The 13153-nt window shown below is 48.0% G+C and overlaps 3 protein-coding genes across 3 annotated transcripts; all 3 read left to right on the top strand.

Moving 5' to 3' along the window:
• Positions 1-399: 399 nt before the first annotated feature.
• On the top strand, positions 400-1969 carry N7487_006863 (type I HSP40 co-chaperone YDJ1; the record flags this gene model as incomplete). The annotated part of the gene is made up of 4 exons (XM_056874610.1): positions 400-530; positions 620-689; positions 761-1585; positions 1653-1969. The coding sequence occupies exons 1-4, from the start codon at positions 495-497 to the stop codon at positions 1967-1969; spliced, it is 1248 nt and encodes a 415-aa protein (XP_056732330.1). The 5' UTR covers positions 400-494.
• A 5809-nt stretch (positions 1970-7778) lies between these two features.
• N7487_006862 (SLC26/SulP family anion transporter) lies at positions 7779-10364 on the top strand (the record flags this gene model as incomplete). The annotated part of the gene is made up of 3 exons (XM_056874609.1): positions 7779-8234; positions 8293-9858; positions 9939-10364. The coding sequence occupies 3 exons, from the start codon at positions 7779-7781 to the stop codon at positions 10362-10364; spliced, it is 2448 nt and encodes an 815-aa protein (XP_056732329.1).
• A 1009-nt stretch (positions 10365-11373) lies between these two features.
• N7487_006861 (uncharacterized protein) lies at positions 11374-12962 on the top strand (the record flags this gene model as incomplete). Its single annotated transcript, XM_056874608.1, has 4 exons — positions 11374-11870; positions 11953-12207; positions 12287-12725; positions 12795-12962. 4 exons carry the CDS (start codon positions 11374-11376, stop codon positions 12960-12962), a joined length of 1359 nt encoding a protein of 452 aa, XP_056732328.1.
• Between the last annotated feature and the right edge of the window lie 191 nt (positions 12963-13153).

Raw genomic sequence — 13153 nt, 5'->3', positions numbered from 1 at the left:
TCCCGTAGAATCAGCGCTCGGGCCAATTCAGGATGTACATAGAAGCCACCAGAAGAGCTGAAAGTGAAGAATAGCCGGTATTGTCGAGCAATTTGTCAATTCTAGATTGAAAAATAGCAAAATCTGCTTTGAAGCGAGACAAAGAAAACTAGTGTAAAATCGAGAATCCTTAGTTGCCCTGGTATTTTATTGGGTAACTTTACGAGCCCCATACAGGTGCCTGGGTTAAAAAGTTACTCAGCCTTTTTTTTGGCTTCGATTATTATTGTTCAGATAACCATCTCGCCCTTTCTCTCCCCCTCCTCCACTTTCTCATCACTCCAGGACTTCAAATACCCGCAATCGTTGTCCATTTGGCATTTCTCATAAAAGCCATCTTAAAAGTTTTCGGCGCCTTTTTCTCTCTCCATCTTCCCGCTTCATATCTGGATTCCACGGGAATACCTAATATTGATATTCTTTTACACGCCTCTTGATTCCCCGCATACTTCACAATGGTCAAGGAGACGAAGTTCTACGACACCCTCGGGGTATGTATAAACTATGCTTGGCTGGTTCTTAAGACCAGTTTGATTCTGATTCGTGCTTTGAAATCTGACTTGGTGTTTCTTTCATTTAGGTCGCTCCCACTGCCACCGAGGCTCAGCTCAAGACTGCCTATAAGAAGGGTGCTCTCAAGTACCACCCTGGTATGTGTCAATCCCGGAGACTCCGAATAACATATATGGAAACACTCAGCTGACATCTTTGTCACATGTAGACAAGAACACCAACAACCCCGATGCCGCAGAGAAGTTCAAGGAACTGTCCCACGCCTACGAGACTCTTTCCGACCCCGAGAAGCGTCAGCTGTATGATCAGCTCGGTGAGGAAGGCCTGGAGCACGGCGGTGGTGGCGGTGGCATGAACGCCGAGGATTTGTTCTCTCAATTCTTCGGCGGCGGCGGCGGCGGCCCCTTCGGTGGAATGTTCGGTGGCGGCATGCGTGACCAAGGCCCGAAGAAGGCCCGCACAATCCACCACGTGCACAAGGTTAACCTCGAGGATATCTACAAGGGCAAGGTGTCCAAGTTGGCTCTCCAGAAGTCCGTCATCTGCGGTGGCTGTGATGGCCGCGGTGGAAAGGAGGGCGCTGTTAAGGAGTGCGCAGGCTGCAACGGTAGCGGTATGAAGACTATGATGCGCCAGATGGGTCCCATGATCCAGCGCTTCCAGACCGTCTGCCCCGACTGCAACGGTGAGGGAGAGATCGTCCGTGATAAGGATCGCTGCAAGAAGTGTAACGGCAAGAAGACCGTCGTCGAGCGTAAGGTTCTTCACGTTCACGTCGACAAAGGTGTGCGCGACGGCCACAAGATCGAGTTCCGCGGCGAGGGTGACCAGATGCCCGGTGTCATGCCCGGTGATGTCGTGTTTGAGATTGAGCAGAAGCCCCACGCCCGCTTCCAGCGCAAGGGCGACGACCTGTTCTACCAGGCCGAGATCGACCTGCTTACCGCTCTTGCCGGCGGTGCCATTCACATTGAGCACCTCGATGACCGGTGGTTGACCGTCAACATCGCCCCTGGCGAGGTTATCGTTCCTGGTATGTGACTTACCTTTTTTTCCCCCGCGCAAGCCACATGAAATTTGTTACTAACATTCCTCTCTAGATGCCATCAAGGTTATCCACGGCCAGGGTATGCCCTCATTCCGCCACCACGACCACGGCAACCTGTACATCAAGTTTGATGTCAAGTTCCCCAAGAAGGAGGAGCTCCAGAACCTGGAACTCCTTGAGCAGGTCCTTCCTCCTCGCTCCGAGAAGGTCGTTCCCCCTACCGACGCTATGGTTGAGGACTTCGAGCTTGAGGACCCCGAGAACGAGCACGACCAGGCCCGCGCACACGGTGCGGCCGCGTCCGGCATGGACGAGGATGACGATGACGTGCCCGGCGGTGCTGAGCGTGTGCAGTGCGCTTCGCAGTAAAAGGATTTCGGGGACAATTTCCATGCTGTAAATGGGGGTTGATGCTAGGCCAATGATGAAGACTTCGCTTATGATACCATGTGAAGGAGGCCCTCTCCTTGACCCCGATTTGACGCGGGGAACCTGTTTGTTTTTCTTTTATGCTTTGCAATGGCGTTTCCTCCGAAGACCTGGAAGATATCATTTTCTCTTTTTTCTCTTTGTCTTCTCGGGTTCCATTTCCCAATTTCTCCTGTAATCCTCTTTCAAATCCCTTCTTGCCTTGTCCAATTCTTTTTCTCTTCTTCTTCTTTTGCATACACGTTTCGGGTCCATGATCCTTGCTTTTCCATTGCTTTTTTTACTTTTGTCGCCCATTTTATGTTTTCCATGGGAACTGGGGTTTGTGTGGTGGAGTTGCGCTGACGATGGGAAAGAGTTATGAATCGGAGATGGATGGGACGAGACCACGATTGCGGGCCTGACTCTTGCCAACGGATCTAAAAGATCTATGTTGCCCATGCTGGCTTTGTCCTAGGACGAGGTTTTGGGACGAGGGTCGTGACGTGATCATGATGGATTCGTGCTTTTTTTTTTTTTTGTTAGCCTGCACTCTGATGATGACCTTTGAATAGACATTGTATGTTTTCGTTCCAACGCATTTGCTCATCCTATGGATGGTTTGTTTGATATGAGATATGTTGGTAGTCGTACGTGTAGTACGTGTAGTTGTAAAAGTGAAGAGAAGGAGGTGGGAATGCGACAGGATAGCTTCCTTGGAAGTCCTCAAGGTCCTCTTTGCCGTTGTGGGACTGACTTCCAAGGTCGTCTTGTGAAATCCAGTGGTGGGTATGTATGTTGACCAATATACATACAATTGGTATATGAAAGAGTGTTTCATCCATGATGGCTACATCGTAGATGAGTTGGTTGGTGTAGGTTATTCAGGGAAAATTCGGAAGATATACGTTTGTAGTTTGTGGTTTGACGTGACAGTTCATCCTTACCTCGGCAACAATATTAATGAGAGATTCGATATTCAACGACGACATCAGATTGTGTTGAGGCGGCAGGCGGACTTACTGCCTAAGGCCGTTAATTTACTCATCTACGTAGTAGCTGATCTTCCTTCCTCTGTCCCCAGTCAACAGCTCAATTTGATCTATAATTTCTTTCCCATCTTGCTTTCTCTACAGATGGCGATTGGAAGGATATGTCTACATAGGAAGAATTGCCCAGAGTGCACTGGGACTTGCATACATACATACTAGCTCGTCTGTGGTATGAGGGAATGCACCTAGAATGGCATCAAATGCATATTATGAAGGTTGTTGGTAGCTATTGCATTTCTTCCTCGTCCTCGCTACTTAGAATTTCCCTAAATCGCTGATCCTACCCATTAAGCCAACAGTTCTCGTCTTCTACCTCCGCTTCTCCCCATTACCAGGCTTCGTCTCTACGCAGACGGACATGGAACGTTACTACTTATTTAAGGATATATAGCCGTTGTAGCCTACATACTGCTTTTGGAATTTGCTTCTCATAGAGACGAAGACAGAACTACGAGTCTACTGCACATCTAGAGCTATTAGAGCGAGGGGGAACCATAGGTGTCTAATAAACCCTTCAAAATGTTCTTCCAGTCTAAAATGGACTCCGGTTTGCTGTATAAACTACTTTTATCTAGATTGTAAATCATGTGCTATGGCTTCAGTATATTAGAATCCAAGCGGGATTTGCCAGTTCCTTCAATTTCAACTTGTGTGTTCTCTGTTGTAGGATTGTCCCATATTATGGACGTGGCAGCGCCCCTATTAAATTGAATGGGACACACTCCAGGAAAGATACAAGAAAATACATAGCTACACTAACAACTCGCTAACGCTCGGCTTCAATTCAGTCAGTTCCATAACCTATGCAGATATTGTTCTAGTGAACTAAAATCTTGTGATTCAATTTAGTTTATCCGAGAAAGTGTTGGAGGTTGACCTTTACTGTGTCGGAAAAGATCATCCTGAATACAAGAAAGTGCTTCTGACTATGGAAGAGATGAGAGATGCGGTTTGTGGGTCAAAACAACTCTTCGAGAGCACATTGGAATGGTTCATGCGAGGTTGACATGCGGAATTATGTATCATTATGTGAATGTCGAGGTACTTGTCCGAAGAGGTGCGATTCTCCGAGCGGCAGTGAATGAGAAAAGCCTCAAAATATCGAACTTATCTGACTTTTTTTTGAGGAGACGGGAGATGGTGTGTGTGTTGGTGGTAAGTAAGAGTAAGACGGCAGGGACGAGAAAGACTGAGGGAGGAGAGTCGATCGTCTGGAGAGAGAAGGCCTCGGGGAGATAGCTAGGTATCAACCCATTGCCCTAGGCAAAGTTGCTGTCCTGAAATCATAAGAAATCCACACCTATCTCAGCGGGTAGTCAATAGAGGTAGGTACGCAATGAGACATCTGTTGTGTCTAGCAGTAAGTCTCTAGCATGGCATTTGGCTTAGTGTCAACTTGCACAGAGTCAAATCTCTGTCTCAACGCAAATTCCAAGGTAACTAAAGACTGGTGGGATAGAAACCTAGACGGCTCACTTGCCTGAATCAGGGCAATATGATGAGTCTGTGGAGCAACTTTGATGAACTGAAATTTAGAACTGGACAAATGATATGGCTAGCGGATGTCTAGCAATAAAACTCTTGCGGTCAGATCTCTCATACGCCCTGATATCAATAGTTCAGCTAGATGGGGCAAATAGATGGGGCAAATAAGATTTGGCTTATTGCTAAAGTACTTGCACTTTTCTGGATGACGAGATAAATCACGCGATTGTGTTAGCACGCAATAATACCAAGGACTTGGGCCGGCACTAGACATTCAACTCTACTTTGTATTGACCTCAAGCTAGTAAGAAGAAGGGTCCGATCACATTATACTCGGGATTGTGTCGATTGCGAAATATCAGTATTGCTCATCTACAACCAAGTACTCTTCACTCCGTACCCTGACCTTAAGCCGTGAAGCCATATGGATATATCCGTGCATTACGCCCCAGTGCCCTGAGCCCACCGGTATCGGAATGGGACATGACCATATGTTCCAAAACGAAGCTAACTAGTCTCGTGTAATTAGTAACATGGCCGAGAGGTCTTAGGTCCGACCTTTGCCGTAAGGGCCGGGGATCCTTCGGGATAAATCCTACCGAAGGAATTTACTTCACGATTTCATGATCATGCTAGCTCTTCGTTGAGGACAAGGATTAGAAGTACTAGGTGGTCAACTGCCCACCAAGGTCCAGGAATACTCCTTACGTACAGGACAATCGGGCTGCCTCTTCGGGTTTCCCCACAAAGGCACCCCTGCATATGCATACATGTACGCGAGGACTAGCGAGCACCTAGAACATCTCGTGTCATCAGTCACACAGACACAAGAGATGGGATAGACGTTGTTCCATGGTGTGCTCTGGTAAAGATCTCCAAATCATACACAAGAACCCACATCTAGATGTCGGATAGTAGGGGACCCGGGGGCTAAGAACACGGAATCTTAAGCGAGCTTAAGGACACTATATTATATTAGCGGCAAGGGCGAGAAATGAATGCAAAACAAAAAGCCAATAATGTAACCACCTGGATCACTAGTCGATATAGAAGACAAGGTTCTCGTATACAACAAGGCAAACGCCACCCCGTCTAGGCAAGACGAGGCTGAAACTGAAGAGCATCTCCGAGGAGAAGGGGAGTGTACGATGTACTCCGTGTCGCGAAGATGCTTGCTCGCATGAGTACGGCTATGCAACCCTAACCAGTTGCAGATCCGAGCATGTCTTAGAGTCAGCTGCCTAAGAAGAACGGCGCCAGCGCCACATTATTTCCTTTTTTGCTTCTTCCTGTCGCCTATTTCTTCTCTTGTATGCCGCTATAACGTCTAGTCTGGTAGCCAAGAGAATCCAGAAGTCTTGGATATGTAGCTAAGTAACCTGAATAGCGGGAGGAATGTCTTGGATGATATGGTCGAAAGTGCCGAGGAATGCACTAGGAAGACTAAAGTGGAATATGTAAACATCGATAGCTGATACGTTTGTTGAAAAGGCCAAGAGTACATGGGTAGCCTCGTGGCACCATATTTTAAGTTAAGGGCGCAGCTCTGCGGATGTACGGAGTGTTCTGTAGGTAGTTAACGCTGCTTTAGTACTTTGGTTTTTTAGAATATTCCGCTAGACGCGGGCTAAGGATAAAGCTCGATGACGTGATTTAGATCTTGATTGCACCTTTGCAGAGTGGATGAAAAGGATGAAAAAGATGCAGGGGGCAGGGGAAAGACATGCATATACAAAGCTCCATATCAAATTTAAGTATATGGCTCAATCCTTGGCCGTTGGAGCACCGTTATAACAAAAAAAAGGCAACTACAAACAGACGGCCTTGGTTTCCCTCCGTACGGAGTACTGGGTTGAGTATTAGCGAGCGTAGCCAAGATTCTAAAAAGGTCGATCGTCCTATAGATGTGGCTATGTAAAAAAGCAACTGTCTACGGAGTACTCCGTATCTATTGGAAGAATTGGTACAGGCGTTTTCTCCTACATATGCATCTAACAGATAGGGTAGCCCCAAGCCCGAATGGACCCCACGCGAGCTTTTTAATTTAAAGACCTCGGGACGAATGGACCATTCCGTAAGGGGACCACGCGGCGGATGATCAATATGATTTAGACCCGTCAGTGTGGAGCTATGGGCATAATATTGTATGGTTCCTTTCTTTAAAAATATAAAAAACATCAAAGAAGCTTTAGAATTATGTAACATGATATCCAAGGCGGTGGCCCTGGAATAAAGTTAATCAGTTTTAAGAAGATTCTTGAAACAATTCAATCCAGCAAAATCCACCATAATCCACCACAATCCACTACTCAACGTACCATTCAAACGTGGAACCTCATTTTTCCCTTTCACCATCTCGCCTCCAGATTGCGTGTTCTAGAAGGTCCGTGATTGGTCTTGTGGCCCCACTGGTTGATCTTCTTGGGGCAAATCTCATCGAGGCGCGTTGTCATTCGTCATCCACACTTCTTGGCATGAGGACGGCTCCTGCAGTGTGGTCCCGCAGTTTAGTCACCGAGAACGTTCATCTTCATCAATTTGGAACGATATACATGGGCTATCAGGTGAGCAAAATGTCATGAGAACAAGGAATGGCTTAACAGCTATGTGTGACAGTGCTTGAAACAACTAGGGCATAATAAGCCAAGTATTCCGTCTCTTGTCGACCATGGGCCCCATGTTTAAAACGGATATACTCCACGAGTCGTCATTCTTCCAGACCGAGTGGGACCTGCCGGTTTACGCTCTTCACTGATCAACTCGGATCATCGGTGGACACGCGTGAAATCCCTCCTGGGTTTTAACAACGTGGGCTCGCTTTCAACCAGTTTTTGCTTTTTCTTCTTGATTATTTTACTTCGAGGAGCATTCCGTACAAGTCTAGCCCTCGTATAACCCTTGCGTGAATTCGACTAAATTCGACTCAAGCGAGCTAAGCGGAAATTTCCACCCAGGCAAATCTTAATTTGAATCTGGGGAGCTTAGATATTGCGCCATTTGCGATCGAATCACGCATCCATTCTTTTCCATTTTTTATTTTTTTTTTTGGTCGCGCTATACAAAGTGCGTGATCGTCTGATTTGACATTCTTTTTATATCCCTGATCATCACCTCATTTTTGAGAGTCTCCATCTTTCCAAACTTCCATCAACACACGTCTTCCTTTTGGTGAAGCTTCGTCCAAACCCGGCTTTTGATATTGTCATCACCGGTCTGTACAAAGCATATTCATCATGTCCGGAAAATCGGGCGAGGCCAATTCCAGTATTGGCCACACCCTGGCCAAGGTCCTGGGTATCAAGCTCGCATACAGAGATCCCCTGGGTGCTACCGATGAGGCCGTTACAAGAGGCGAATCGCAATTTTCCATGGGCACCGTCGACACATGCTCATACAACGAACCCGAGCCGACAAGTGTCGATTGGATTCGCGAAATCACCCCATCCGGAGCCCAACTGGGCAGATATCTGATCAGTCTATTCCCTTTCCTCACATGGATTGGCAACTACAACCTAACATGGCTGTACGGTGACTTGGTTGCCGGTATCACCGTGGGAGCGGTCGTTGTGCCACAGGGTATGGCCTATGCTAACCTGGCTGAACTGGAGGTACAGTATGGTCTGTACTCCTCGTTCATGGGAGTTTTGATCTATTGGTTCTTTGCTACGTCAAAGGATATCACCATTGGGGTGAGTGATAATGCGACCGGTTGAAAATCAAAATAACGTTACTGACCTCATCTCATAGCCTGTGGCCGTCATGTCAACTCTTACAGGAACTATCGTCCTTAAAGTCCACGAGGAGTACCCAGATTACCCTGCCCATTTGATCGCATCCGCTCTTGCTGTCATTTGCGGTGCTATTGTTCTAGTGCTGGGTCTCCTCCGCCTTGGATTTATTGTCGATTTCATCTCTCTCCCCGCTATTTCGGCCTTCATGACTGGATCGGCTATCAACATTTGCGCCGGACAAGTTTCGACTATGTTGGGCGAGACAGCCAAATTTAGTACACGCGGTGCCACCTACATGGTCATTATTAACACCCTCAAACACCTCCCCAGTTCGACATTGGATGCTGCTATGGGTGTCACTGCCTGTGCAATGCTTTACATGATCCGTTCAGCATGCACTTACGCCGCGAAGAAGCAGCCTGCCAGGGCCAAGATGTGGTTCTTCATCTCGACTCTTCGGACCGTGTTTGTGATCTTGTTTTACACTATGATTAGTGCCGCCACGAACCTGCACCGAAGGGATCACCCGGCATTCAAGCTCCTCGGGACCGTCCCTCGAGGATTCCAGCAAGCCGCCGTACCCACTATGGATGCTAAGATCATTAAGTCCTTCATTGGCGAGCTTCCGGCTGCGGTTATTGTTCTTCTGATTGAGCACATTGCCATTTCCAAGTCCTTCGGTCGTGTTAACAACTACACCATCGATCCCTCTCAGGAGTTTGTGGCCATTGGCGTGAGTAACCTTCTCGGGCCCTTCCTCGGTGGCTACCCCGCGACTGGATCTTTCTCCCGGACAGCTATCAAGTCTAAAGCTGGAGTGCGCACACCCCTTGCTGGTGTCATTACCGCGGTCGTGGTGCTCTTGGCTATCTATGCTCTGCCTGCTCTCTTCTTCTACATCCCCAAGGCTTCTTTGGCCGGCGTCATTATCCACGCTGTGGGCGATCTGATCACTCCCCCGAACACTGTTTACCAGTTCTGGCGCGTATCTCCGCTTGATGCGATTATTTTCTTTATTGGTGTCATTGTCACTGTCTTCAGTTCCATTGAAAATGGTATCTACTGCACAGTCTGTGTTTCGCTTGCAGTCCTACTTTTCCGACTGGCCAAGGCCCGCGGTCAGTTCCTGGGCCGTGTTACTATCCACTCCGTTGTCGGAGACCACCTGTTGGATGGCGATGGAAAGTACGGATCGTTCGGAACTAACAAGGCTCCCTCTGACGACGAGGACGACCACCAACGAACCATCTTCCTTCCCATCAACCACACTGATGGCTCCAACCCCGATATCGATGTGGAGCAACCCCTTCCTGGCATCTTCATCTACCGCTTCTCTGAAGGCTTTAACTACCCCAACGCCAACCACTACACCGATACCCTGGTTCAAACCATCTTCAAGAGCACCCGCCGAACGAACCCCCAGGCCTACAGCAACCGTGGTGAACGTCCCTGGAACGACGCCGGTCCCCGCCGCGGCAAGCAAAGCGACGACGAGTCACACCTACCCCTTCTCCAAGCCATTATTCTGGACTTCTCATCCGTGAACAATGTCGACGTAACCTCAATCCAGAACCTGATCGACGTCCGCAACCAGCTGGATATGTACGCCTCCCCCGCACCGTTCAATGGCACTTCGCACACATCAACAACCGCTGGACAAAGCGCGGCCTGGCTGCCGCAGGCTTCGGTTACCCGACACCCGTTGCTAGCGACGGCTTCCACCGGTGGAAACCCATTTTCAGCGTGGCCGAGATTGAAGGCAACGCCTCAGCCGCTGCCCATGCCGAAATCGTCGCCAACCAGCGCGAACAGTCCCTCCACAAGAACGCGGATCTCGAATCAGGCCTCAAGTCTGATTCCAACACCATCGCGTTGGAGACCGACGGCATCGAGACCGCATCCGAGAACTCCGAGGTCGTCCGTGAGGACAAGTTCAACCGCGATATCACGGACAGCAAGCCATACCAGCGTCGCCCTAAGGTTGCGCTCGTGCAGGGCATGAACCGGCCTTTCTTCCACATCGACTTGACCAGCGCTCTCCAAAGTGCCGTTGCCAATTCCTCGGACGTGATCCCCCACATTGAGTGATTCGTCTTGTTTTCTTTATTTCTGCGCTTCATTTCCTCGATTTTGACTGCATCTCCTGCTTGCTACTTGTCTGCATCGATCAGTTGTTTCTCCCTGGTTTGGAGTCTGATCTGATATACCCCGATTATGACCTGTTAATATCGTTTTCGCTCTTGTCATTTTCGCTCCCCTCTATACTTTTTGTCACTTAGCACTGTCTATATTGGATGTATTCCATGGCATTGACTGTGGACGTCCTGTTGTTGTGATAATATTCTTTCAGCACTATTCCCTTGGCTCGCGTGTGTTGGTTTATTTGGTCTGGGTCTTGTTTGTTGACCCTTTTGGATCTGGGGAGAAACGGATTGTTTGGAATGGACCTCCTTAGTTTCTTCCTAGGGAGATACATAGGTACCCCTTTTGCTTACATACATCTATCTTTGATAGACACTTGGTGAATCTATTCCACCTTATCTTTTGAACATGACCTGTGTACTCTGTAGTCCCTTAGCAAACCTCCGCGTAACCCATCATTGGTAACCTTGCCTTCAAATCTGTCCAGGTGTTAGATATCTGATTCATAATCAATCATCCTGATCCACGCCCTGTTACATATTAACGCATCTCCACTTCTTCCGAGTCTAACCGCCCAACCCCAATCTGATCCACATATCGGCAAAACTCGAAGCTCTAGCTTGTCTTTTGTCAAAATATTTCCAAGAGCTACTCGAGCTAAGCGAAATCTTTGATAGTTGGACAAATTTCAAGATATGTAATTAAGAGTTTTGAAGATTAAACTAGTTAACATGATGACCTCTAGAATCAAGATAATTTCCTATTTCGAACTAGCGCCTTCCAAAAACATCCATGATGTATATCGACGATATAATTTTTCAATTAACTTTCTTCAGCAAAAGGGTTATGTGGATCCATAGTATTCCTTCCAAAGCTAATAAAACTGATATTTCACAAACTCATCCCTCCTCCCTCCTCCATTCCTCAAAGGAGATAAAAGCTACACAGCAGCAAAATGTCAAATCCCCAATCAACAAGCACCGGAATCTCCCTCCAAGACCTGAACACAAAAAACCTAGAAGAAAGACCGCCACGAACAACCCAAAATGACCCCCCCAACACCCCCTCGGAAACGGACATAATGCAACAATCCCTGCTAGCAGACTCTCAAGTCCCAGACGGCGGCGAAGCCTGGGTCGTGATATCAGGTTGCGCAGTGGTAACATGGTGGTTCATCGGAACATCCTACTGCTGGGGAATTCTTCAAGCTGCACTTGTCAAAGAAGGCGTATCGTCATCATCAACGCTGGCATTCGTTGGATCCCTCGCAACAGCATGTATCTCTTTCCTGGGTGTTCTGAATGCGCGCATTATCCGTAAACTCGGGACGCGCAGATCTGCCATTGCGGGTGTATTCTTTCTCGGTCTTGGGGAGGTGTTGAGTGGGTTCTCGGCTATGAATATCGGGGGATTGTTTGCTACGGCGGGTATTGTTATGGGAATTGGTATTAGGTGAGATTGATCCAGTTTGGAACTTGTGTCCATGTATAGTATGCATGGATGCTGGATATACTCTTACTAACCAGTACTACAGTCTCTGCTTCATGGTCGTCTCCGTCACACCGGCGCAGTATTTCCGAGCGAAGCGCGGAATCGCGAATGGAATCGTCTATGCAGCGGGCGGACTCGGCGGTGCTGTGATTAGCTTCGTGATGAATGCGCTCCTCGAGCGCGTGGGCGTGCAGTGGACGTTCCGGATTATTGGGTTTGCTACTTGGGGTACGGGCTTGCCAGCTGCGTATTTGATTAAGCAGCGGATTCCGATTCCACCTTCGGCTGTTGTGGATTGGTATGTTCTACTCCTACATTACTACCATGCCTTTTGTTATGGTATACTGTCATTGTTAGCAAACTAATGCCCTCTGCAGGCGTCTATTCCGTGACATCCGCTTCGTCCTCCTTTTTGCAATGGGTGCAATCGCCACATTCCCCCTCCTAGTCCCACCCTTCTTCCTACCTCTCTTCACAGCTTCACTGGGGATGTCATCCGGCACTGGAGCAGGTATCGTCGCAGCGTTCAATTTCTCCTCTGCGCTGGGGAGATTACTTTGTGGGCTATGCAGTGATTTCGTCGGACCGCTGAATACGCTATTTATTTCTCTTCTGCTAAGTGCACTGAGCATGTTGATTATCTGGCCTATCTCAACTTCACTGGGGCCTTTGGTCGTCTTTGTTATTGTCAATGGTATGGCGAATGGAGGCTTCTTTTCAACCATGCCTACCGTTGTTGGAAATACATTTGGCTCGGCAAGGGTGTCTGTTGTTATGGGGATGGTCGTGACAGGTTGGGCAGGGGGGTATTTGCTTGTAAGTTGACTAGCTGTGGTTGTTGAAGTGGTTTGATATATGAGCTTGCAGTACTAACTATGCATACAGGGCGCCCCCATTGCCGGGTTCATCCTCGATGCTGCTGGCGGAGAGAATAAGGGGATTATGGGGTACCGTCCGGCTATTTTCTATGCCGGTGCAATGGCCCTTGTCGCTTCTATTATTGGGCTTTCTATTCGGCTGAAGACTGATATGAAGCTGCTCAAGAAGCTCTAGGGTGGGTATGACTGGGGTTATTGATATTGTATGATGTTAGGATGTACCACATGTAAATTAATAAAAATTAAATAGATCAATAGATCAATAGATAAAGAGAGAAATAGAGAAAATCGACAAAACCGAGAAAAGAGGAGTCAACAAGCGAGGCATATAGATGGCCGAGGTTCAACGGGGCCCCATAGTTCCAA

The sequence above is a fragment of the Penicillium crustosum genome, assembly GCF_028827405.1.
Source record: "Penicillium crustosum strain IBT 35664 chromosome Unknown utg000002l_segment0_segment0, whole genome shotgun sequence".
Classification (NCBI taxonomy): Eukaryota; Fungi; Ascomycota; class Eurotiomycetes; order Eurotiales; family Aspergillaceae; genus Penicillium; species Penicillium crustosum.
The sequence above is the reverse complement of the archived record's forward strand: the minus strand, read 5'-3'. Positions and strand labels throughout refer to the sequence as shown.